Here is a 26210-nt window from a genome sequence, read left to right as displayed (position 1 = left end):
CTTATTTATGCACAAGAACAATGTAACTTTGAACCTGGCTGAAAGGCTTTTTAAAAAATTTATTAGCAAATTGTAACAACTAGAGTGAAACATCAACTGACTAGTTTTTCCTGTGAGAAAACTGGATTCAGCTTTGAAAGTGTTCCACTGAAGCCTGCTCTGAATTCCCACCTCGCTTGGCTCCTTTACTGAGGGAAGTGGACACTGGACACGGGCGGGGCCAGAAGGTCCCACACTGCCGGCATGCTCTCCTACGAAGCAGGCAGCCCTGCATGCAGAGGCCGACTGCGCCTCTGAAGAGCAGCTCTAGGAAAAGGTCCTCCACAGCTTAGCTGGGCTTGCAGGGCTCCACTTCAGCTCTGGCGGGAACCTGGACTCAGTTTACCATGATGAAGTTAGACTTGCAGTGAGCTGCAACAGGAGCACAGGGTCACTCACGGCTATAACAACAAGTGTGGCTCGTGGCAGCCCTGCAACCAAGGGGCCTTCCAGGGGCCTTACCGATGAATTCCGTCACCGGGTCGTGCTCCCCTTCGGTCTTGATGGTGCCGGCGATGCTGTCATTTTCCAGGATGGGGAGGAAAAGCTGCACGAAGTCAGAGGTGTATGGGGGGGCGATGACATCCAGCACCTAGCGGGGAAGTCAGTTAGCATGCCTGCAGCACATGTCCCCCTGCCGCCCCCGGTTTCTCCAGCAACACCACCACACTAAGACACCAGGAGGGTGTGGGGAAACACTTGAAGCCTGAGGTAGGAAGTGCTATCTGCCATCTCACTAGGATTAGTAGAGGGCAGAGCTCTCAGTTAAAGACGGAACAAAAGTAAGCAAGCCACAAGGAGACCTGCTAGGGTAAAGAGTTTGAAACACAAAAACCCAATGTGCCTTGCTGACCTCAGTGACAAAATAGCGAATGAGTGAAATGTCAGTGTCCAGCTTCTCCAGACACTTCCGGATGTAACTGACCACAGGAAGTACATAACCTCGGCTCAGCAGGTGAACCATCCTGTCCAGCAGGGTCTTCTTCAGCTCCAGCTATGGAAGAGGAGGGGGCAGAGGACCTGGTCAGAGCGGGATAGCCCAGCCCTGCCCAGCCCTGCTCAGCCCTGGGTGCCACTTACCTGTTCCATCACGTCCAGCTGAGAGTGCTCTGTCTCAAAAAGCTTAACAAGCAGCTGCAGGACCTGGGGGTGCAGGAGCTGGTGGCAGGTGCTGATCTACGACAGGCAAAGGGGGCTCTGCTGAAAGCGCAGTGGGCTGGGTACCCGGAGAACAAAGACACTGTTGGCCACCTGGAAGCCCAGCAATCCTTTGCCTACCAGATGAAAACTGAGACATCTACAGTCAGTGGAGCTACATCATTAAGAAGAAAATCCTCTTAAAAATAATGAGCTCTCAAGCCGATTGCCTGGCTCACGCCTGTAATCCTAGCTACTCAGGAGGCTAAGATCTGAGGATCGCAGTTCAAAGCCAGCCAGGGCAGGAAAGTCCATGAGACTCTTATCTCCAATAAACTGCCAGAAAACCTCAAGTGGCGCTGTGGTTCAAGTGGTAGAGTGCTTGCCTTGAGCTGAAGAGTGCATGGACAGCACCCAAGCCCAGAGTTCAAGCCCCACAACCTACCAAAAAAAGAAAAAAAAAAAAAAAAAAAAAAAGCTCTGCTGGGCGCTGGTGGCTCACACCTGTAATCCTAGCTACTGAGATCTGAGGATCGCAGTTCAAAGCCAGCATGGGCAGGAAATTCCGTGAGACTCTAATCTCCAATAAACCACTCAGAAAACTGGAAGTGGCACTGTGGCTCAAGTGGTAGAGGGCTTGCCTTGAGCTGAAGAGCTGAGGGACAGCGCCCAGGCCCAGAGTTCAAACCCCATGACCAACAATCAATCAATACATAAATAGCTCTGAAGAGAGCATGGAACTTATCCACAGACGTAATGGAGGTATCAACTCCAAGGCAGAAGACAGAACCCCACTGCTGCACATGTCGTGAATGGCACGTCTGCCTTCTCACCTCATCCAGCAGGGCCAGGTGGACGGGGGTGTGGTCCGTCTGGAGCTGGAAGTACCGGGGCTCAGATACCGTCCAGTCCACCCACTTCAGCACACCCATTGCTACCACAGGAAACCTACAAGCAAACAAGGCAGAATGCTTCCTTTAAACCAAGAGTGGGGAAAAAAGGTTCCTAAATAGGCCGAGAGCAGAAGGGCTGGATGCTTCAGAACAAGCTCTGAGCCCCTCAGGCTGCACGCCCCTCACTGTGTGAGGCCAGGAGCCAAGAGGAGCTTCCAGGGAATGCTGGGTGAGCCGCAGCCTCTCACGGGTGCAGAGGAGAAATGGAGCTTGATTCCAGCTCACTTCAAACCACTTCAGCCACTGGAAAGGTCACCAATGCAAACACTGAGTTTGGTGACCAGGGCTGAAGCTGTTGCCATTATTTAGCAAACCGTCTTTGGTCCCCACCACAGATAAACGAGGAAGGAACCAGAAGGCTCAGAGGGCACACTATTCCATGACACACCTGTCGGCATGATGGGCCATTTCCGCAGTACTTTGCTGGTTTAACTTTTACTATAAATGGAGCCTTTTCTTTAAGTTAAAAAACTTCCTGATGGCCTTCCTTTCACTTAGTCTAATTTGTGAGGATTTACTGACCAAATTTCTGGCCAATAAATACATGAAGATTATTCATACTGCAAAGAGTTTTAAGAGTTCTCTCCATGTATTTAACTAAGAAACTAAAAAGAGCCAGGAGTGGGTGGCTCACACTTATAATCCTAGGTACTCAGGAGGCTGTGATCTGAGGATCATGGTTCAAAGCCAGCCTGGGCAGGAAAGTCCATGAGACTCTTATCTCTAATAAACCACTAGAAAATCGGAAGTGGTGCTGTGGCTCAAGCGGTAGAGTGCTCACCTTGGGCTGAAGAGTGCAGGGACAGCGTCCAGGCCCAGAGTTCAAGCCCACGATGACCAAAAACAAAAATCAAAACTAAAAACCAGCCTGAGCAGGAGCATCCACGAGACTGATCTCCAAGAAACTACTCAGAAAAAGCCAGAAGTAGTGCTGTGGATCAAGTGGTAGAGTGCTAACCTTGAGTAACAGAAGCTCAGGGACAGAGCCCAGGCCCAAAGTTCAAGCCCCAGGACCAGAAAAAAAAAAAAAAAAGAGTAAGCATGTGAAGCTCTTGCCTGTGAACTTGAACATGAAGCAGCCCTGAGCCAGCCCCCCGACCCCGGGAGCCGGTCAGGTGGGACCAGGGTCGCTCACCTGATGCACTGGTACAGAGTGCTCAGCTCCGCCACCAGCTCAGAGGCCCCCTTGTTCTCGTTGCAGCACAGGTTGTGGACAGTTTCCACCGCTTTAGATGTCGATTTCAGCTCATCTTTATTGATGCTCACCCGCTTGTTCTGAAAACACACAGCGGGTGAATGAGGAGAGCGCCATTACCTGGCCCCTCGGGTGTACTGGCTGGGGCCAGTCTCTGCAAGGCCCTCCTCAAGTCTGAAGTCTGAGGTGAGAAGTCAGAGTGACTGTCACAATGCATGGCCACACAGGGCACAGACGCCAAGCCAGGGAGCCTGCGGTCACTTCTCTAGACATATCCTGGCATGTTCACACAGGTAAGTGGAGAGCCATCAATCTTCCCTGGGGAATGCTAACATGTTCATCATCTTATGCACCAACATAAAGACACTGTCACTGTTAGGCAGACTAAAATTCCCCAAAACTCCCAAGGCAGAGGACACCTGTGTTCAAGAACCCACTGACTGTACCTTCTTCCAGGTCTCAACCACACTGGCGGCGTAAGCCAAGATGTGGATATACTTGTGCTTGTGGTCCTGGTTGATCCTGGCCCCCGGCTTGAACAGTGACTGCATGAACAGGTCCAGGAAGGCCGGCACCCGGATCTAGAAAACCGGAAGAGGCACACACCAGCAAGGGCCAGAAAGGGGCTGGCACATAGGTTCATGCAGCCTACGGGGCTCTCACCAGCTCACAGACCAAAAGGGGTGGGGATGGGGAAAATGATAGCAACAGAGACAGGGATTTTCACTCTCTGCCTAAGAAAACCGGGGGAACCTGAAGAGACTTCGCAAAGCATTTCCGCCAATGGACAGAAGGGGTGTGTGATTTCACTGGGATGAGAGGCAGCTTACGAGCTCCACAGGAGGAGGGTCCATGCTGGTGAACATCTTGAACAGGACAGTGATGTCTGCAGGATTCAGGGCTCCTTTCGACAGCATGGCCCCAAGGGCCTGGCAGGCCCGGGGGTAGGAAGCGGCAGTGCCCAAGGCCAGTGTGATCTGACTGGCATCATGGCCTCTGGACAGAAAGACCACCAATGGGTCACTAACTAGGCAACTTTGTTTCTTTTTTTTCACACTTAGTTTTTAAATTGTTGGGATCCTTTTGTTTCTTCCTATTTCTGTCATTCATTGGCTTACTGACTCTGATCCATGAAAACAGAACAATCTGGGAACTAATAATTCCAATGTAGCTTGCAGAGTTGGTAAAGGAAAGCATATATTTCTAAAACAATTGTAACAATTTTTTTGGGGGGGGTCGATTGTGGGGCTTGAGTTTGGGGCCTGGGCACTGTCCCTCAGATCTTTTTGCTCAAGGCTAGAGCTCTACCATTTTGAACCAGAGCTCTACCATTTTGAACCAGAGCTCCACTTCTGGTTTTCTGGCGGTTCATTGGAGATAAGTCTCAGGGACTTTCCTAGCTGGGCTGGCTTTGAAGGATCTAGGATCTCAGCCTCCTGAGCAGCTAGGATTGTAGGAATGAGCCCCCTAAAACAAATTGTAACATTTGTTGCAACCAAATAAAACTCTAAGAGATGAACTCTGTTTTGTAAGATATGGACTTGGCTAACCTTGGGCTCACTGGAAAAGTATTTTAGGGTGCCTGGATAGTTGCTATGGTTGAGTCCCAGCACAGAAAAGCTCAGGTCACACCTCCAGCAATGGAGAATCAAGTATGTGACAAAATGACCATCAAGGGAACATCAGCTAAGCTCTCTCCAGGGACCAGAAACTACCCTGACTTCCAGATCTCAAAGTCAGAGTTAACATAGATGCCACAAGGGCAGGGCTAGAGGCTATGGCGAGGACCTAGGGAAAGGGAGCAGAAGCACGGTCTCACTTCTCCTGGGCAAAGCGTTGTACTTCCTGTGCAACCCTGCGCACCGCGGACCCGCCTTGCTCCTCCTGGGCCAGCACCGACATCATGGCCTGTGCAAACAGGTATGTGTGTTCCCCGTGGCATACCATCTTCTGGAAGATTGTAAGGAGACAGGGTTCAGCTTACACCACAGGCAGGGAAGATGGCTGCCTGCCTGGAGGTAGCAGGGGAATGGGTTTTCATGCCCCATTTGGATCCAAGATTTATAGAACAATGCACTCACAGCAAACTCAGGGAGATTCTTCTCAAGGTTTTCTTCTCCTCCATCCAAGATTGTGGCTAGTGAGGTGCGAAGCACTCGAGAGAACACCTCCAACTGCTGGCATGCAGTGGACACACTGGTGATTTCTCCTTGGTACCCTGCATCAGAAATCAACTGCCACACAAAACAAGAGCTGAGGGTCAGCGTCTCATGATCCATCTTTCACAGCAGTGCCTGGCCAAGTCTGGGGCCAGCAGAACAGGTGAGCAGTAGACTCATGTCTCCAGCTTTTATTCCACTACCCAGTGTGCCATCTGGAGCATCTAGGCTGACCCCAGCTCACTGTTCTTCTGGGGCTGCTTCTATAAGAGGAAGCATGAGTGTCGGGCCTGCTAAAAGGCTCCTGAGCACAAGTGTGCAACCCCTCCCTGTTACATGCTCACAGAGTAAGTGTGGCTCCAGAAGCAGATGGACTCCATGCTTCTTTTTCTCAGTGTAAGGCTTACTAGAGTGAACCAGTGAAGATCTTTATTTAATGCAGTATGATCTTTCAAAGGAAACAGACCACTGAACAATTAAAACTCATACTCACTCATCTATACTTTTATCTTTTCTCTGACCCCAGGTTTTACCTTCACAGTAAAGTTCAGCATCAGACAGTCAGGATGGGCTTCAGCCAGCTTGTAGAACAGATCTCTCCACGTGGTATGTGCGATCATTTGCTCAAGCCAAGCTGGGGTCTGCCAACAAACAAACAGTAAGATAAAAGGCCTAGCTCTGGCCTAGGCAAAGACAATGTTGTATAAACAATCACAGGACATTCCAGTTGGAGGGGCCCCTGGGTGTCCCCAGCTCTGGAGGAAGCTGCCAGGGCCAGCCTTGGCCACACTGTTAGCCAAGTAGCAGGTTAAAAGCCCTGTAGGGCATTTGGAAACTCTAATGCAACATGAACATGACAGGGTATGGAAAGGAGACAGGACATGTAGATCTGTCCCACAGAGGCAAACTGTGGAGCTGCACCCACATGGGTAAGGGAGGCTTAGACACTGTGGAGCTGCACCCACATGGGTAAGGGAGGCTTGGGCACTGTGGAGCTGCACCCACATGGGTAAGGGAGCTTGGGCACTGTGGAGCTGCTCACCACATGGGTATAAGAGGCTCGGGCACTGTGGAGCTGCACCCACATGGGTAAGGGAGCTCGGGCACTGTGGAGTATCTGCTCCCCATATGGGTCAGGGAGCACGGGCACTGTGAAGCTGCACCCACATGGGTAAGGGAGCTCGGGCACTGTGGAGTATCTGCACCCCACATGGGTCAGGGAGCACGGGCACTGTGAAGCTGTACCCACACGGTAAGGGAGCTCAGGCACTGTGGAGTATCTGCACCCCACATGGGTAAGGGAGGCTTGGGCACTGTAGTGCTGCACCCCACACGGTAAGGGAGGCTGGTGCTCTATGGAGCTGCATCCCACATGGTTAAGATGTCCTCAACAGGCAGGACAAGTGCTCTGAACTAGGCCTTGGCTCTGCTCATCGCCCTGTGTGGTGCTGCCCTACTGTGCGACTGATGGACTGAAGGGCTACACTGCCTCCTCTGCCACTCCCTGACACAGAGGGCTCCCGAGGCAGGCCTGTGTGCCTGTGTGAGGAGGCAGGGCCAGGGTGGATGGTGGGTCCCGGCTGGAACTTGAAAAAGCTGTCATGTGGCCTAAGAAACTTTCTACCCACTTTCTGGCCCTCAAGAGTGAACCACATACTCTGGCTCCCAGCCTCCGCCAGCACAGCACACAGTCCCCTCCACAGTCTCCTGCATGTCCAATGCTGCCTTGGTGACTACTTCTCTGAGGGCCCACACTGGCTCCACCCAGGAGTCAGGGAGTCCATTGTGCATCCTTTTGGCCTCAGCACCAGAGCCTCTCCTGCAAGCCCTTCCATGCCTGGACCCACGACACCCCGCTCAGATGGGCTTGCCAGGCTACATACATGTGGACCAGCCCAAGCCTTGGCCATGCACTCATGAACACGCAACTCCTCACCTCCCCTTCTTCAGTAAAAATAGAATCTGCTTTGCGGGGATCAAAATGTTTGATCAATAAACTCTTCAAATGGTTTTCCACCGTCTCCTGAACCTGTACCGGCTCAACACCTGAAAGGAGGCAGACATTTAGATGGGGGACAGCTGCCTGTGAAGCCACAGACTCCCACGGGAAAGCCATAGCCCAAGTCTCCACATACTGAACAAACATTGAAAGTGAGCTAGACTCGGGACCTCTTAAAACTATCTATGAACTCCATTCAGTGGCAAGAATGGGAATGAACTCAGCATGGAGCACCCAGGCCCTGCCCTGGCCACCAGGAAACCCTCTCCAAGGCAAAGGCCCAAGCGGACAGGTGGAGGATGGAATACACGCACTGCCCACAGAAGAGCACAAGTGCTGCCAAGAGCCACTCGGGGGGTCTGACCATGGCTTCTGGAAGTGCTTACGTGAGCGATGTTTCTGCCTCTGCCCCATGGATTTACAGTAAGGCTCCCACTCTACGCTAAGAGGTGAAATCAAAGCCAGTCCTAAACTAGCCACCATTCACTGCTTGCTGTAACAAGACCTCTTGAGATGCCACACTGAGTGTCCACTGTGTAACTCCCTAGTTCCATAGCATGACAGAGAGAGGAGCTCCATGGGAAACCCATTTGCAGGCTAGCCACGCACCTCAGTGATGAAACCAACTTCAGAGAAAAATAGGTAAGAAGTTCATGTCTTACTTATACAAATCAAAAAGCAGGGACATAAAGAAGGTACTGCCAACTTATCAAAGGTCTTTGCAAGCAAAGGGGGTGCACAGCCCGGACAGAGCTCCCCCCATCCCCCATCAAGAACCTGTTTGAATGAGCCACTCAGCGAGCAGGTTCACAGTCTGGGCAACAGCAGTATAGTTCTCGGATAAGAGCTGGATAACATTTTCTGGAGACCCTCCTGCTTGAAAATACCTGGGAAAGCCAAAGAGACAATTGATGGGCATAGGTATGCCCAGCAGACAGGGAGATAAGGAGAAAAATACTTAAGATTTGGAGATTTTTCTCCCCATTACCCTTTAGGCCCAGGGCCTTATCTCTGCTAAGTAAGCACCCTACTACTTCAGCCATGCCCCCTTGTCCTTTTTGCTTTAGCTATTTTTAGGTAGGATGTCACATTTTCACCCAGGGCTGACTTTGGACCATGATCCTACTACCTGTCCCTCCAGTACAGCTGGGATTTCAGGCATGTGTCACCATGACCCAGCATGATTTTTTTTTCTTTTTTTGAATGATTGGGGACTCTAGAAGCCTTCCACTGAAGGATCACATTCTTGCTTTACATGTCATCCTCCAGGTCTTCTGCAAACCCTACCTCCTGCCCCACCCTGCCATATAGATGCCATCATCACACACCTCTTCAGAGTGTTGAAGATGGAAGGCTCCATGATATAGTCCCGGGTGGAAAACTTATGCAGGCATTCCTGCTGTACCTCTGCGTCATCCTCGCCTTCTCCGGAATCATCTTCCTGCTGCTGCTGCAAAACACCAAGAGCCAATGTTTTCTTCATTAATACACGTCCTGCAATCTCACCATAAGCATGTATAATGCGACTCATGTCAGTATCGTGTGGATACTGTCAGTATCAAGTAGGATGCGTGGCTACTCCACCAGGTCAACCGTAAATGCCACGATCACGCACGTGAGCCAGCCCCTCCCAGGGGCCACATCCCTGCCATAAGTCTTGCCTGCTTCCACTCAGCCAATTTCAAGAAGGGCCAAGACTAATGCCTGCATTTAGTTCAGGCAATATGAGTGGCTTTCACCACTGTGATGTCACACGTGCCAAGTAATCCCATCCAACAAAGCCTCACAAAGTGATTCCTGAAGTTACAAGCTGCTGATTTATGGTCAGAAAGTAACAATCACTAACTTGCCTTGACTCGGCAGGCCTCGCTAGATTCTAGTCCCATTTTTGGCTAGAAGCAACTTTAGGCAGGTCACTGAAGCTGACGCAAAGCAGGCTGCTTCACATGCTGACAGCCATGTGATGGTAGCAGACTGAATGACCCCAGGTCTGTACAGCCTTATGCTGTCATCTCAACAAGACTCGGATGCACTGAACTGGGCTCACCACCCAAGAACCTACGATAACATAAGATAAGACGCGCTTTTCCATGTAAGGAGTTTACAAACTAGTTAGGAGACCAACCTCCAGGCAACTGACTCACACAGTGGGTAGGAGTCAGACCAGAGACTGCAAACTACAGCCACATCCAGACCTCTTCCTATTATGTAATAAAGTTTTATTGAAACACGTCACAATTACCGTATCATGTGTTGTCCATGACGATTGTCTCCCTAAAACCACAAAAGTAAGTGGCTGTGGTACAGCCCGGCACAGCCTACCATATTCAATATCTGGCCTTTCAGAGTTTGCCCAGAAGGGGTCTGGACTACATTGTACAAGCAGTCCACTGGAAGCAGACAGAGCCTGGGGACTTAGCTATGAAGACCAAGAGACTTTCTCAGATCCGATTTGGAGCCTTAAGGAAGTGGACTAGGCTTGTTCTCATGTGCCCGCACTGCTGGGATCCTACCCAGGCCTCCCCTCTCCCACTACCACGTCTTCTCTGGTGCCATGCCATCCACCCACTCACATATGTTCAGCCTGAACACTCTCTTAAACTCCACAGTCCATCCTATTCTCATTTCCATCCAATATACCAGTAGGACTCCACTTCCTAAGGTCCAAAACTGACCATGTCTTTCCCTGGGACTAGGTCTTCCTACAATCTGTATTTTAACAAAGCATCCCTCCATGGTGCATGTATTACCTGGGAACCTCAGAGGCATCCGGTTTCTCCTCCTCATGCCAGCCCAACAGCCTTCTACAAAGACCCGTCAACTCCATTTTCATACAGACCCAATTTGGCCCTTTCTTCCATCTTTGCTTTCCCCCTCTTTGTTCTCTGTGTGCAAACAGTAGCCATGTCACTCCACATATGTCCATCTCAATCACTCCTTGCAAACATCTTATCTTTTTCCACTGATGCTACAGCCATCCTAAGCCCCAAATCTGGCATCTAGCTGCTTAAAACTTCTCTATCTCTGTCACAAAAATAAAAATCCAAGTTCTAGTTTGATGCAGCCCTTCCCACCTGTTCACCCATGAAATTTTACTCCATTGAAAACCTGCAGCCAGAGTTAGTTGAATGTCATCTGTACTTAACACAGTAGCCTCTTTACACATCTTCCTGCCTCTCCAATTCACATAAGATGGCATCAATTGAACAGAATTGGTTCATGAGCTATCTTTACAAATCCAGCTTAGGTCACCTTCCTCACTTGTTTAAACAATCTTCTCTTAAGCAGTCACAGTTGGAAGGAACAGGAAGTAAATAAAAATTTGCCGCCCCCCCCTTCCCGCCCCCCAGCTCTCCCCCAGCTCATCAATGAGAACCTTCCAGGATCAATGAACCAAACTAAGGTCATGATTAAACTTAGGAGGCTCAAGTTTCCATCAGTAAGGTATAGGCTTAACTCTGCCATTATTATTTACACTGGTGTGCTCTGTCTTACAAAATGGGGCCTAGGGCTAGACGGTCTAGTCCAATGCTAACACTCAAATGATGGGTGTGAAGAACTGCCAAACACCAGTCCACTACTGTGCTAATTCAGATCTCAATTTCTCCTACCTGGATGTCCTCAGTAGTCAAGTTTGGTGAAATAGCAACAGAGACAAAGGACATGAGTTTTATGACCTTAGGCAGTTCACTAAGTCCTTGTCTCACCTCCTAGGACAAGAGTTAATAGCCAACTCAAAATCTTGAGTATGGAATTGTAGTAGGTGCTTAAAAGCTGCCTCTGCTAAAAAGCAGACTCCTTACTGGGGCCTCCAAATTAACTAAAAGCAGAAGTCAGGTGCTGGTGGCTCATGCCTGTTATCCTATCTACTTGGGAAACTGCAATCAGAAAGATCACTTCTCTGGAGCTGCTTGGCAGAAAGACCACAAGACTCCATCAATGGAAGAAGCTAGGCCTGGTGGCTCACACCTGTTATCCCAGTAATAGGCAGATTATTGTCCAGGGACATGACTGGGCAGGGAGAAAAACCTTACCTGAAAAACAACCAGTACAAAGTGTTGGAGCTGTGGCTCACTGGTAGAATGCAAGCGTAAGACCTGAGTTCAAACCCCCAACAACACACACACACACACACACACACACACACACACACACACAAAGCTTGGCATCCCTGCCTCCATTTTGCCTTTGCTCTGAGCAGTTGTCTCTATAGGCACTTGAATACCTCTCTCCTTCCCCAGTTCTTTGTCTATTTAAAACTAAAGCACATGTCCATACCTCAAAGATGGCTGAAAATGAACTGCTGTTTCCTCATGGCTGCTGGTACCAAGCCTCTTTGACATACACAGGTGAGTGGCCAGGCCTGACATGTGGAATCCTAAGAGCTTGGGCATCTAGCCTAAACCAAGTCCAATTTCCCAATGAGATAATGCATGGGAATCCCCACATTACATACTCCAGCCTCCCAATTAGCTAAATCTTGCTATTTACTAGTCCTACTAAGAGAGCCCGACACTGTGGGAGGATCCAACATTCTAATCTACTCTCATGCCCTGCTCTACAGTTCTCCAAGACCTTAAGGAACCTACTGACTTTATCTCCCTGCCCTACCATGCAACTAACCAAAGGTTTTCCTTCAGTCCAGGAGCACCCACTCTGGGTGGGCAGGCTCCTGGCTGCCCCACTGTGCCAGCTCTAGGAAGGAAACCTCATTGCATCCTAATTCCTTCAGATCAGTTTCTTGATCCCTAACAAACAGGCCAGGCCTGGCAATCCTGCACACCATCAAGAGGGCAGATTCCAAGGGAAGGGCCCGCGAAGCTTGTCAGTCGTGTACCCCAGGACCTTTCCTAACTTCCCAAGCAGGTGTTGAGAACAAAATGATGGAGCCAGACTGTCCAACCGGACCCTAGTGAAGACTACCTAATGAAATCAGCCCAAAAGTTTTGAAAAAGTTTGGTCTACTCCAAGGTGGAAAGTTTTACTTTTCTCCTGGGGCGCTGGTCTGGGGTTTGTGGTTTTACTTTGGTGACAACTGCGCGGCTGGGCCCGGTCCGCCACCCGGAGACGGCGTCCTGCCCGCCCCGCCCAACGGCGGGGGCTGCGCGCCAGGGGAAACTGAGGCGCCCGAGGCGCGGGGGTCCCGCGCTGGCTCTCGCCGGAGCCCGCGGCTCACACCGCCGGGTCCCGGGGCGCGGATCTGCAGCCCGGCCGGGCCGCGCGGGGCTGGGGGCGGCGGGACCCCGGGGCCGCACCGGCGCTCACGCCCCTTACACCCCTCACACGGCCTGGCCAGCGCAGGCCGGGCAGGGGAGGCGACAATCAAGCCTAGTCGGGGGGCGCCCAGTGCCCCCCCTCACCTGGCCGCCTTCCGCCTCCTCGCCCCACTCAGCCGCATTTCCGAAGTAATCTTCCGCCATGAGGGCGCCCGGCGCGGGCCCCGCCATGCTATCCACTGGGCAGGCAGGACGCATGCGCGCGATAGGCCAGCCGGGAAGGCGCACGCGCAGCTCTGGGCTCCGCCCCCACGGCCGAGCGCTCGGCCCCGGCCGGGAGCCGCGGTGGGGGGGGGGCGGGGTGAGCGTCAGAGGGCGTGTCCTGTACAATGGGGCGGGACCTCTGGTTTCGAAGGGGCGGGGCCCCGCGGGGGGCGGGGCCTCGCGGTCCTGCTGTCTCTGAGTGAGTCCCACGCTCTGGAGTGAGCGGGCTCTGGAGACCTAGGCTGCGACCTTCCGCCCTTCGAGGCCGGGTTTCCTCAGCTGACAGGTAGGCCCGCATCCCGCCGGGACCGGGTCTAGGACACGCCAAAATGTTCCCCATGTTTTGTCACTGGCAAAAACCACTTGAAGTCGGAAAAAGCAGACCTTCCCTGTGCTTTTAGCGGAGGAGGGCCTACGAAGGCCTGTGCGGCCCGCCGAGGCCCCGGCTGAGGAACAGGAGGCCGGCCGTTAGAGACCCCCCCCCCCCCCCCGTGACTGCCCGGAACTCACTGGGAGACAGATGGGACAAGGCAGGTGCCAGGTGCCAGCACGGGTGTGTGGCCGGGGCGGACTGCTCTGAACCTCCTCTCTGAGCTCAGAGTGGCAGGGGGCCCAGACAGCATCTGCAGAAGCAGAACTGCCCAGGCCGAGGCTAGGCGTGCTTCCGCGGGACGGAAGGCCGCTGGTAGGCAGGGGAGAAATCCGGATAAAAGGGAAGAAGGGCCGGGCATGCCGGGAGGTGCTGGGAACCTGGGTGCCAGGGAAGATTAGCTACAGTAGTGCTGACGGTGGTGGAGGTGAAGCGTCTGGGGGTTATGGTTTGGTTCTTGTGAAAGGTAGTGGGAAAGATACCTGGATGTGTCTCACCATTCCCCACTGCTTTAGTAATAGCTGATGGCAGAAAAGGGACAGTAAGGTGAGGACCAAGGATGGCTGTAAATGGGAAGAGGGTGGAGGAAGAGGCTCTGGGGAGATCCCACGGAGGCGCCCAGCCAGGTGTGGGTGGACCCCTGCTGGGACATACTGAATGAGGGGTGACAGCAGATCACCCGTGAGAAGGTGTCTGTCGTGCAGGTCTTGGAGGTGGAAGTCTGTACCTCCGGCTTCAGTTCACAAGATTGAAGTGTATTTAGTTCTTGAGAGCTCCTGCTGCTGGTTCGTTTCAGAGGCTCATTTTCATTTACTTTCCGAAAATGTTGGAAAGAATAGACGGCTGTTAAACTCCCACCTCTCTTCCTTCTAGACTTAAAACAACAACAACAAAACAGTGCCTGAATTGAAAGCAAATTAATATATGTGTAACTAATTGCACCTACAGAACCAGCGATTATTTAACTCACCTCTCCCTCAAACAAAAGGGGCAAGGCATGGATAAAAGGCATGGATAAATCCGTTATTAAATGGATTAACAAACAACCATAGTGAAAGGATTACATTCAGCCTATAAGTCCCAATGAGTGATCTAGAATAATCAAATCTATAGATCTCACTTCCTAAAATATTGTTAAGGAGTTGTACAAGAGCCTTGTGTGGAATGTCCAAAGTAACTGTCATTACTTTAAATACTCCAAAGTCATTTCAGATAACTTTCTGTTTAAGACAAATTCTGGGGGAGAATTTCTGTAGAAATGAAAGGATGATTTTATTTAATCTGTTCTATAAGTATTTGCTGAACACCTACTAGGTGTCATGTGTTGAGACATAGCTATGTTGGGATACAGCCTATGTTGTATAAAATTTTTTTAAAAAGAAAGATTGTCTTGGATGTTGGAGGGAGTTCAGAGGCTTTAAAGAGGAGATCAAGGGAAGTGTGCATGTTGAGACTTAAGACTTGAGCCTAGGGGACAGATAGAATCAGAAAAATAATGGTTGACAGAGGAAGACATGGCTGCACTGCAGACAGAGAAGGGAGGGCCTTGAGTGAGGCGCTTTGTATTCCTCCAGCTCTTCAGCTGAACCTTCAGGCCTTGCTGCCCCTCTGCCCATTCTGTAGATGTGGCAGGCCCTGGGACTGGTATACAGAATGCTTCTATTTCTTTTTCTTCTTAGGGAGTCATATCCAAACCTTCCAGATCATCTCTATGTTGTGAACTCTCTCTGCTGTGTTTCCAGCCCAAGTATCTTCTCTGGTGTCCAGACTTGAGTATATAATGGCCTAATTGCAGCTTGACCGCATTGTGAGGGTGTTGGTGGCATCTCCATGAGTTCCTCAGGCATGATCTACCAGTATCATAGTTCGCACTATCAAACACCTGGAACTCATCTGTCACTTCTGTTGCCTCTCCACTCGGATCCAGTCCCAAGGCAGATCCTATGGCATGTTTACTAAGAAAGGAATTTCAAATCTATCCATCCATATCCCTCTTTACTACCAGGGTCTTACCCTGGGCTCTGCCCAGCTTTCTCTTGGGAGCCTGCAATAGCTGATCTGTCACATTTCCTCTTGCTCTATTATGCTTCATTGTTGGTGGTTTGCAAAGTATGCACACAAGGTTTCCATCCCATTTTCAAGAAGTGGAGCTCAACTTCCCTCCCTGTGAATGCCGTCTGAACTTAGCAATTCACTTCTTGTGAGTAGCATGAGTAAAGATCTTGGAAGATGCCGATTGACTGGATCCTAAAGAGGTATATGACTTCCATCTTGGCCACACTCTCTCTTGGATCACTTCCTTTAGGAGAAGCCAGGAACCAACTTGAACAGCCCAGTGGAGAAAGCCCTGGAGAATAGCTGAGGCCTCTAGCAACAGTTGTGTTAAGCCTGAGATCCTTTACTCCCAGTCTATGCTCAGCCAACATCTCGTTGTAACTTCATCAGAGAGACTGAATTAGAACCATTCACCTGAGCTGCTTCTAAATTCCTGATTCACAGAAACTATGACATAATAAAATGTGTGCTGTTTTAGCAGATAAATTTGGAGTCATTTCTTATGTATTAGTAATTAAGTAATATGAGTATGCAGAGTGCTTGTTTAAAATGTAACTCAGATTATGGTCCTTCTCTGCTAAATGCATCTCAGTGGCTTCCTATTTCACTTTCAAGAAACTTACCATTTTTCCATGTCTGTCATGGTGAGAGATGAATAAAGTCTAAAAAATTATGCCCCCAAAGCAGCTATAATGCTAGATACAACTGTCAAAAATAGCCATTTTACACCTCTGAAAATGATGAAAGGTATTCCCAAAACAGAAACATTTAAAAATCAAAATGAATAAACTTTAAGTGGATGTACTCCTATTCTTTTCTTCTTCTCCTTCTTCTTCCTCCTCTTCCTCCCTGGCTTGGGCTTGGGGGAGGGGGGTGTGTTTCAGGGCTTTGGTACTATTCCTGAGCTTTTTGTTCTTAAGGTCAATGCTCTACTACTTGAGCCTCAACTCCTCTTCCACTCTTTTGGTGGTTAATTGGAGAAAAGAATCTCATGGACTTTCCTGCCCAGGCTGGCTTTGAACTGTGTTCCTCATCTTATCCTCCTCAGTAATTAGGATTGCAGATGTGAACCACCAACACCCAGCTGTGCTCCTATTCTTGAAAGTAAAAAGAGAAATGTGACTGATTGGTAAGTGACCTTGCATCAGAAGCAGTGGAGGCAGCCTGGGATGTGGGATAGCCCTCTGAGTAGAGTGCTTCACCAGCATGCCTGGAGCTCTGGGTCCCAGTCCCAGCACCCTACATAGCAAACCCACCAGCCTCAAAGAAGGGGATGCTACATGTATACGTATGTGCTTTGTAATCTCTACAGCAATCACTAATGAAAATCTCAAAAGATAGTAAAAAAAAAGATCAAAGCAGTTCATGAAAACATACAATAAAGAACAAGAAACAGGAGACAAAAAAACATCAAAATTGGCAGCATAACTCCACTCATATCAAACAGTTTATTAAAAGTAAATATACTAAATAATATAGAAGGCAAAGATGGATGGGGATGGGGCAGAGAACATAAGTCTAACAATATTCTGTCTATCATGGAAACACTAGACTCAGACAAAAAAGGAAAAAGATATACATGAAAAAAGCACCCATGCAAGAGCTGGAATTTATATATCAGTATCAGACAAATTAGGGTTTAAGGTTTAGAATCAAATCATGATAAATAGGACTTAGATAAGGTAGATAGTGCAATTATGCACATATAGGCATCTATCATTCTCTGATTAGCTGAAAGTTTGTGAAACAAAAATTGACCGAATTGGGGCCAGTACAAGAGTATATACCTATAATCTCAGTACTCAGGAGGTAGAGAAAAGAAAATTGTGAATTCAAGGCCAGGCTAGAATAAGTAGCAAGACTTTGTCTCAAAAATAAAAATGAACTATTAAAACAAAAACACGACAGTAGCAGATAGTCAATACTATCTTTGTTCTTGTAAATGATAAATAACTGGACAAAAAAAATTAGTGGTGGTGAGATTATAAAATGGTACAACAGTTATGGAGAACTGTAGGGCAACACCTCAAAAACTTAAAAGTAGAACCACCATATGGTTCAGCTGTCTATTTTCTAGGAATTTATCAACATACTCATATTCATACTGGCAATATTCACACTTCAAATGTTCACGGATAGTCACCGTCCATCCATGTAATGAGATATTATTCAGCCTTAGAAAGGAAGAGAGGTCTGATAACTGCTGCAAGGTGAGGGCATTCTATTCTGTGCAATAAACCAGTCACAAAGAGACAAGTACTGTAGGTGTTTTATGTGTGTGTTTTTGTTTTTGCTTTTCAGTCCTGGGGCTTGAACTCTGGGCCTGGGCACTGTCCCTCAGCTCTCCAGCTCAAGGCTAGCGCTCTACCACTTGAGCCACAGTGCCACTTCCGTTTTCTGAGTGGTTTATTGAAGAGTCTCACGGTCTTTCCAGCTGCCTGGGCTGGCTTTGAACTGCGATCCTCAGATCTCAGCCTCCTGAGTAGCTAAGATTACAGGCGTGAGCCACCATGCCTGGCTTGTATGATGTTTTATATATGAAGTAATTGAATTAAAGAATTGAATTTGTAGAACATGGCAAAAATAGGCATAAGAAAAGGCAGGAATTTAGATAAAGCTTAGAGGAAAGGTACAGCTACAGTATTATGACAGAATAAAATTCTCGAATCAATCATCTACATCCCTACTTCAAGAACTTTGAAAAAGAGCAAACTAAGCCAAATCCAGCAATGTATAAAAAGACTCAAGTGGTAGATAACTTGCCTAGTAAGTTCAAGGCCCTGAATTCAAACACCAGTAGCACTAATAATAATAATACTTTTAATATTAAATATCTAATCAATATTTGGCCTCCAACATTTTCTTCAATATTTATTCTTTTGTTCTTAGGCTAGATAATCCCTATAGGTATTTCTTCTAACACCTCAAACACATGATTGAGCCCATCTAGTCAATTTTTTTTTTTTTTTGTCGGTCGTGGGGCTTGAACTCTGGGCCTGAGTGCTGTCCCTTAGCTCTTCAGCTCAAGGCCAGCGCTCTACCACTTGAGCTACAGCGCCACTTCCGGTTTTCTGGTGGTTTATTGGAGCTAGGAGTCTCACGGTCTTTCCTGCCCGGGCTGGCTTTGAACCGTGATCCTCAGATCTCAGCCTCCTGAGTAGCTAGGATTACAGGCGTGAGCCACCAGCGCCCGGCTCCATCTAGTCAATTTTTAAAGTTTGGACTTTTGAGACAGTTTAGCCTGGCCTTGATATCACAATCCCCCTGCTTCTGTCTCCTGAGAGGATTACATTCATGGGCCACCATGCCCAGCTCCACCTAGTAGGATTTTCATGCCAATCATCATATTTTCATGCTTTACAGTAGCTTTCCCTTTTCTATTGTGACTCTACCTCTATTTATTCATTTATGCTATTTTCTCCTTTATTCCTACAACATCTAGAAGGTTGGTGGGGATGTTTTTTTTCCTGCTAAATTCAACATCTGGCTCCAACCAGACTCAGTCTTTATGGCTGCCTTGTTTTGTGTTTGTTTTGGAGGATTGGGGCAGACTATCTGGCCAAACAGTGTAGATAGTGGGAGTGGGCTTTAGGGTTGTGTTGTGCTTGTCTGAGGACCCTGTGTCTTCTAACAGGCCTCTGACATCTGACACATCTGAGGAGCTTCCTTCCCTCGGTGAGTATCCTTCCTGTGTGGTGTGCAGCACTGGACACCCAGTCCATCTGTGCTTAATGCCTATCCACACAGCTTTTTTGGCTTAGTCTCTGGTGGCTGTCCCGTGAGCCGCCTTCATTTGGGCATTAGCAACGATGAAGCCTCCCTCTCGGTTGCTTCTTTTCTCTGCAGGTTTTCACCTAATTTCCTGCTGCTCTACCATAGGCTTTAGGGCCTGTCCTGTGATCGTTCCTGCCTGGGAGGCCTCAGGTTGTGTCATCCACCATGTGTGCGGCTGGAGGAAATACTTAAAAGGAAAACAAAAACTCACAGGAAACCCACAGACCTCAGACTTCACCTCCTGCCTATTTCCCTAAGGAGAAAATTCTCTTCATCTCCGCCTTTTCACTGGGATCCTGAAGTTCCTCTGCACTTAATGGGGGTTATTTGTCAGCCAGGGAACCAGGCAGGGTTTGTATTCAGAATTTAGGTCTTCTCTTGTGATTCTTACTCAGGGATTTCCTGTCTTTACCCCCGGCTGCTTTCTACCCTCCCACCCCCTTGACAGAGGTGACTGCTGGAGGCTGCCTGGAATGGGTTAGGCTGACTTCACCAGAGTTCCATGGCTCAGAGTTCAGGGCCGTCACAGAGCTACTTACCACAAAGTTCACCCCTTCCCCTTGTGGTTTTCTTTTCTCTTCCTCCAGTGTTGTCTGGTTCTGGGCATTTTCAGTGTGTTTAAACAGTGATTTCCCCCTCCCTACCCCCCATATCGTCTAATTTTTAACTTAGGAAGATGTTTCTATTATATATTTTATAAGTTTTTCTATTCATATTTTTCATAAGGAGAGTTTGCATTGGGGGCAGAGTGCTGCCCCCAATGATGCCCTGTTTTGTAGTTTTTGGCACATGTCAGTACCTCTTGTCTTGGTTAATTCTTTTGGCTACTAATGGTAATTTTTCTATGCTAAGGAAAGTCTTCATTCTCCTTCGTATCAGAAGAGTCACTGTTACTCTTTCACAGGACCCCATCTTCTCTGAGCACATCCTGACTTTCTGGCATAACCTGCAGAAGTGCGGGAATAACTGCAAGGAGTTATTCTGGGGTCATACTAGGGTCTTCCAATATCTCGACTCAGACAATTATCAGTAATTATAAAGGATATGTAAAATAAGGACATGTGTATGTGTTCATAAGTATATTTGGCACAGTGTTTTGCAGTCCTGGCTCTGCCTCCCAAGTGCTGGCGGTGTAGATGGGCACCATCAGACCCAGATCTTAATTGTAATAATTCTATAAATGCATCTTGCCTTCATCAACTATTTGGTTACTCTGATGTTCATTTTAGTTTTAAAAATTGAAGTGTAAGGCTGAACATGGTGATACATGCCTGTGAATCCCAGTACTTAGGAGGCTGAGGCATGACAATCATGTGTTCAAAGCTAGCCTGGTCTAAAAACTGAGACTCTATCTCACAATGTACCCCACCCCCAATCAAAGTACAATTATCTACAGCAAAATGTAACCTTTTAAGGACATAGTCCTGTGAGTTGTGGAAAACACAGCCATGTAACCACCCCACAATCATGATAGAGAACCCCTTCCGAGTCCCCTGCAGTCAGATGACCTCCAGGTCCTGCCCTTCTACCCCTAGCCAACATGGGTCTGATCTCTTCTGCCAGAGTTTGCCCTGTGTGCCATAGAATGGAATTACATGTTATGTTAAACTTTTCATCTGGTTTCTTTCCTAATAATTCATTGGAGATTCAGCTGGGTTGCTGAGTCTGTTGGAAGCTCACTGTTCATGTGAGTCTGCTTCGGTCCAAGCACGGGTCATGGTTTATTCACTTACTTGTTGAAGGATACTTGGATTGTTTCTAGTGTTTTTCTTTTTCTTTCCTTTTTTCTTGAATGTGATCATGAATAAAGCTACCATGAACAGATGTGTGGCATTCTGGGTGAACAGAAGCTTTTATTCCTACTCAATAAGCATCTATCTAGATAGGGGTTCTTGGGTCTTATGGTCTAACTTTATAGAAACCACTAAACTTTTCTGAAGTGGGTGTATTGCTTGGCATCCCCACCCATAGGGCACAATAACTACAGCTGGGCTACTCCTTGTCACTCCTTGGTTGTGTCAGTTTTCTGTTGTCCTTTTAATTTTGTTTTACCCTGTTTTTTTGTAATAACCCATAACCCTATCAAAATGTGGCTTAACTTTGCAATTCCCCTAATGTGGCATGCTGTTGAATACACTTTTGAAGTGTATCTGTTTATTTTTGTAGACAAATGCCTCTTCAAATACTTTGACTATGTTTATATTGGGATGTTTGTTTTCTTATTATTAATTTATTTGCCGGTCCTGGGGCTTGAACTCAGGACCTAGTCACTGTCCCCGAGCTTCTTTTGCTCAAGGCTAGTGTTCTACCACTTTGAGCCACAGCACTACTTCCTGTTTTTTTTTATTATTGTTTTAAAGAATATTCTGGATGTGATGTATTTTGCTATGTACATTCTTGGTAAAAGCATTAAAAATTTTTTGTCATGGGGCTTGAACTCAGGGCCTGGGAGCTGTTTTGCTCAAGGCTAGTGCTCTACCACTTTAAGCCATAGTTTCACTTCCAGTTTTCTGGCTGTTAATTGGAGATAAATTATCTCACAGGGACTTTCTTGACTGAGCTACCTTTAAACTGTGATCTTTAAATCTCAGCCTACTGAGTAACTAGGATTTCAGGAGTAAGCCACAGGCCAGGCAGTAAGTTCTTTTTGAAACAGTTTCTCTATGTAGCCTAGGCTAGAACTTGAGATCCTCTTATCTATACTTCCTGAGTACTGGGATTGACATAGGCATTTACTACTATACCTGTCTCTGAGTTAATTTCTGATCATTGTAGGAGACAGAGGGCAAGTTTCATATTTCTTCCGCTGGATGTGACATTATTCTAGTATCCTTCATTGAAAAAAAATAATTTATCCAATGATTGCCGTTGTCAAAAATGTTTAGGTCACAAATGGGTGGACCTTTCCCTGGACTCCTCAATTCCATATTTTCATCACTGGTTCAATGTATCAATTACCGGGACTTGAAACTAACTCTTGGACTTGGGTAATTTGAGTCCTGCAACTCTGTTATGGTTTTAAATTATTTGAGCATTTCTGGTTCCTTTGTCTTTATCTATTAGTGTTAGAATTAGGTTCTCAATTTCTAACAAAAAATTCTTTGTAAGATTTTAATTGAGATTGCACTGGATTATATATACCAATTTTGATGGAATGTATATCTTCATAACACTGAGTCTTCCAATCCATGAATACACATGCTCCTCCTTTTGTTTAGATTTCACTTCATTTCTGTCATCAGTCTTGGTTATTTCTTAGCATGCCAATCTTGCAGACATTTAGATTTTAATCTATGTATTTCATTATTTTCAATGTTCCTATACATTATACTTTGTTGCAATTGTAAAGAAATTCAACAAATTGAATTTGCACACTGTTACTTGGATAAATGCCATTGCTACTTCTAGTTTTTCTACATAGACTTTCATCTGTAAACCAAGTTATATTTGTTTATTCCCAATCTATATGATAGATGTGTCACTTATTGTTATAGTCCCAATAATATTATTCTGTTATTGCTTTATTCCACAGATTTAGGGTCTCTCTCTCTTTCTCTATGTTTTTGCTTTTTGGTGGAGTTAGAAATCATACCCAAGTCCTTGCACAGACTAAACACACAATCTACCATGACATTCCCTTTACCTTAGTCTTCATTCTTTGAGAAAATTTTCAGTCCCTTAACCACAAAGTATGCTATTATTATTTTTAATATAGCTGTTGTTATTAAGCTATTGTGCAGAGAAGTCACCATTTTATAAGTCAGGTAGTAAGTGCAATTCTGTTTGGACAACGTCATCCCTTCCTTCTCTTGCCCTGCAAACTATGATATTAGCTGTGGGTTTTCCATAATTACTCTGTATTGGATTGAGGAAGTTCTCGTCTCCTCCTCATTTGTGGAGAGATTAATAATGAATTGGTGTTGAGTTTTGTTGTTTTATTTTCTCCTATTGAGATGTTCGTATGTTTTCCATTGGCCAACCAAATTATGTTAGTTGAATAACAAATGTGGAACCAATTTGTTCTTTCCAGGATCACCATTCCTATCTGGTCATGATATTTTACCCTTTTTTGTTTTGTAGATCCAATTTGCTAATACTTGGTTAAGGATTTCTGTATCTATGTTCATGTGGTAAAATGATCTGAAGGATTTTTTATTCTAATGATTATTTCTGCATTAGGTATTTGGGTAATGGCCTCATAAATTGGTGGAGAAGTAGTTTGTTCTCTTTGATTTCTGAAAGAATTTGTGAGAAACTATATTTCTTCTCTAAAAGTTTTATAGAATTCACCACTAAGGCCATCTAGAATTTGATTGTTGTTGATACATTCAACTTCTTTCATTGACATATGTATGTATTTAGATTCTGTTTGGTCTTGAGTAAGTGAAGAAGTCTGTATCTTCCAATAATTTTTTTCCTATTTCATCTAATTTGTCAAATTTATAGGAAAATTATTGCTTAAAACATTCCTTTATCCTCGTGGCATTAAAGACCCATAGTATGAGATTTTTCATTCTTTATATTGGTGATCTATCTTTTTTCATTTTAGCATTGTTTAGGCTAGAAGTTTATAAATTGTATTAGCCTTTGCAAGAACCAGTTTTAGTTTTTCTCCTCTATTTTTTTTCTGTTTTCAATTTCATTGATTTCTGCTCTTTATTACTTGTTTCTTTCTAGTTGCTTGGGGTTTAGTTTGCTCTTTCTATAATTTCTTAAAGTGATAGCTAAGGATACATATTTAATACTATCAAGTTGACCCTTAAGAACTGCTTTGCATTGAATCCTAGAACATCTAATAAACTACCTGTTTGTTAACTTGAAATAGCTCTAATTTTCCTCCTAACTTTTCTTTGGCTTATAGTTTATTTACAACTGTGTTAGTTTCCAAATAGATACTCTAAATGTCTACTCCAAAATAAAACTTCCCAATAATTTTGTTTGTCATGGCCAGAGAGCATTATCTGTATGGAGTCTGTTTTATTTCCTAGAGTTTGATCTAATATGATATGTGCGTACTTGAAAAAAAAATGTATATTCAGTTTCTGTCGTCTGGAGTATTCTTCCTTCCTTCCTTCCTTCTTTCTTTCTTTCTTTCTTTCTTTCTTTCTTTCTTTCTTTCTTTCTTTCTTTCTTTCTTTCTTTCTTTCTTTCTTTCTTTCTTTCCTTCTTTTTTGTTGGTCATGGGGCCTCAACTCTGGGCCTGGGCGCTCTCCCTCAGCTCTTCAGCTCAAGACTAGTGCTCTACCACTTGAGCCACAGCGCCACTTGTGGCTTTTTCTGCCTATGTAGTGCTGAAGAATCGAACCCAGGGCCTCATGCATGCAAGGCAAGCACTCTACCACCAAGCCACCTTCCCAGCCCCCTACTTTATCATTTATGTGCCCTTTAGTCAGAAGGCATTTTAGTTGGGTTTTCTGTGTCCTACCATTCAAAATGTTCCTAGCCTTAGGAAGCAGCTATTTGCTTGGGTCCCTAACCTGATCCTGTGCCCACAGTACAGGGTAGTGTGATTGTCCCTGCCAGTCAGATGACCGTAGGCAAAGACAACTGCTCTCCACAAATAGTGGAGCTGCTGGGGGGCAAAACCAGCAGATACTCCCTGGTGTTCACTTTCAACTTTCCATTTTTCATGCGCATAGGCACTTCAGAATTTTTACTCCACCAGAATTAAAAATTTTCACCACAGGCACCTCCTAAGGAACTCAAAATTTCCCTTCTTTTCCAAATGAACACAATGGAAAATTACCTTCCATTAAGACACAGCTCCAAGGCCAGCTCCAAGGTGAGTGAAAGACATATTGCTTTGGATCAGGTTAGAGTATTGCTTCTGCTGCTTCAGTATCATATGTTGGATGAGTGAGCATGCTCCTGACCTCTCCCAAAGATACCAGAAAAGTTATAGAAAACCTCTTCAGGGGGCAGATGCCATTTTGTGTCTCAGACTTTTTTTTTTTTTGGTCTGGTCGTGGGGCCTGAACTCTAGGCTTGGGCGCTGTCCCTTAGCTCTTTAGCTCAAGGCTAGTGCTCTACCACTTGAACCACAGCGCCACTTCTGGCTTTTTTCTTTTTTGCTTATGTGATGCTGAGGAATCGAACCCAGGGCCTCATGCATGCAAGGCAAGCACTCTAAGCCACCTTCCCAGCCCTTGTGTCTCAGACTTTAAGATGGGCTTGCCATTGGTAGGCTTGGTTGCAAGTCCACTTGCCTGTGTGTATGTAGACCTTGCTCTGAGGAGCAGATAGTGGTAGTTTTAGAGTTCTGAGGATGTTGATGATTTGCAGGGATATAGATTCTGCACCCTGCAGACCACAGTTTGGGCACAAGTTTCTTCTGGGAACATTCCTCTTTGGGGGATGTGATGGGGAGGAGTTGTTGTTTGCTTGCAGTTTGTATGTATGTGGATCTCAACACTACCTGCATCTGTTATATTCTAGACCAGAGCCTCAGGATCAATGAGGTCATCTAGCACAGGGAATTAGATAACAACTCTTGACTTTCTTGTGTCCTGATTTTCTTAAGCCAAGTCAACTTTCAACAAACTTGGATTTGTATTCTTTTTTTTTTGTTGTTGTTGGTCATGGGGCTTGAACTCTGGACCTGCGCACTGTCCCTCAGCTCTTCAGCTCAAGCTAGCATGCTACCACTTGAGCTACAGCGCCACTTCCAGTTTTCTGGTGGTTTATGGGAGATAAGAGTTTTGCAGACTTTCCTGCCTGGGCTGGCTTTGAACTGCAATCTTCAGATCTCAGCCTCCTGAGTAGCTAGGATTACAGGCATGAGCCACCGGCGCCTGTCCTTATTTTATTTTTTGCTTTATGATCACATACAAAAAGACAGGTCACATTCATTTCTAAGAAAGTTCTAATTAATTAACTAGTTTGTGAAACTGAATAGCCGTGCCTGTCTTGTTGCCTATCATGATAAGAGATCCACTTTGCTCCTGGCAGATAAGAAGGCCCACAAGGACCAAGCTGCCCTGGCTTCTCACATATCCACTGAGATAGGGTAAGTGACCGCAGTTCCTGACACCAGGATCTCAGCTGGTAAA

General features: G+C 46.5%; 1 protein-coding gene and 1 long non-coding RNA gene across 3 annotated transcripts in view; one reads left to right on the top strand and one right to left on the bottom strand.

Moving 5' to 3' along the window:
- Positions 1-39: 39 nt before the first annotated feature.
- On the bottom strand, positions 40-12965 carry Nelfcd (negative elongation factor complex member C/D). Its single transcript, XM_069990084.1, has 15 exons — positions 12843-12965; positions 8811-8932; positions 8260-8369; positions 7420-7529; positions 6017-6124; positions 5406-5558; positions 5144-5274; positions 4155-4320; positions 3771-3905; positions 3265-3404; positions 2010-2124; positions 1120-1215; positions 893-1033; positions 502-631; positions 40-411 (listed from the first exon to the last, which is right to left on the bottom strand). Exons 1-15 carry the CDS (start codon positions 12954-12956, stop codon positions 377-379), a joined length of 1806 nt encoding a protein of 601 aa, XP_069846185.1. The 5' UTR covers positions 12957-12965; the 3' UTR covers positions 40-376.
- Positions 12966-13168: 203 nt separating this feature from the next.
- LOC138805357 (uncharacterized) overlaps positions 13169-26210 on the top strand; it is a 37394-nt gene continuing 24352 nt past the window's right edge. The window contains exons 1-2 of one of the 2 annotated variants that reach the window (XR_011365504.1): positions 13169-13248; positions 26110-26167. This is a non-coding gene — a long non-coding RNA (uncharacterized lncRNA). The remainder of the gene's footprint in view (positions 13249-26109; positions 26168-26210) is intronic. The other variant, XR_011365505.1, reaches the window with a different exon arrangement.

This window comes from Dipodomys merriami, unplaced genomic scaffold (genome assembly GCF_024711535.1).
Source record: "Dipodomys merriami isolate MVZ:Mamm:240054 unplaced genomic scaffold, mDipMer1.0.p SCAF_39, whole genome shotgun sequence".
Taxonomy (NCBI): Eukaryota; Metazoa; Chordata; class Mammalia; order Rodentia; family Heteromyidae; genus Dipodomys; species Dipodomys merriami.
Note: the sequence above shows the minus strand (reverse complement) of the source record. Positions and strands in the feature narration are given on the sequence as shown.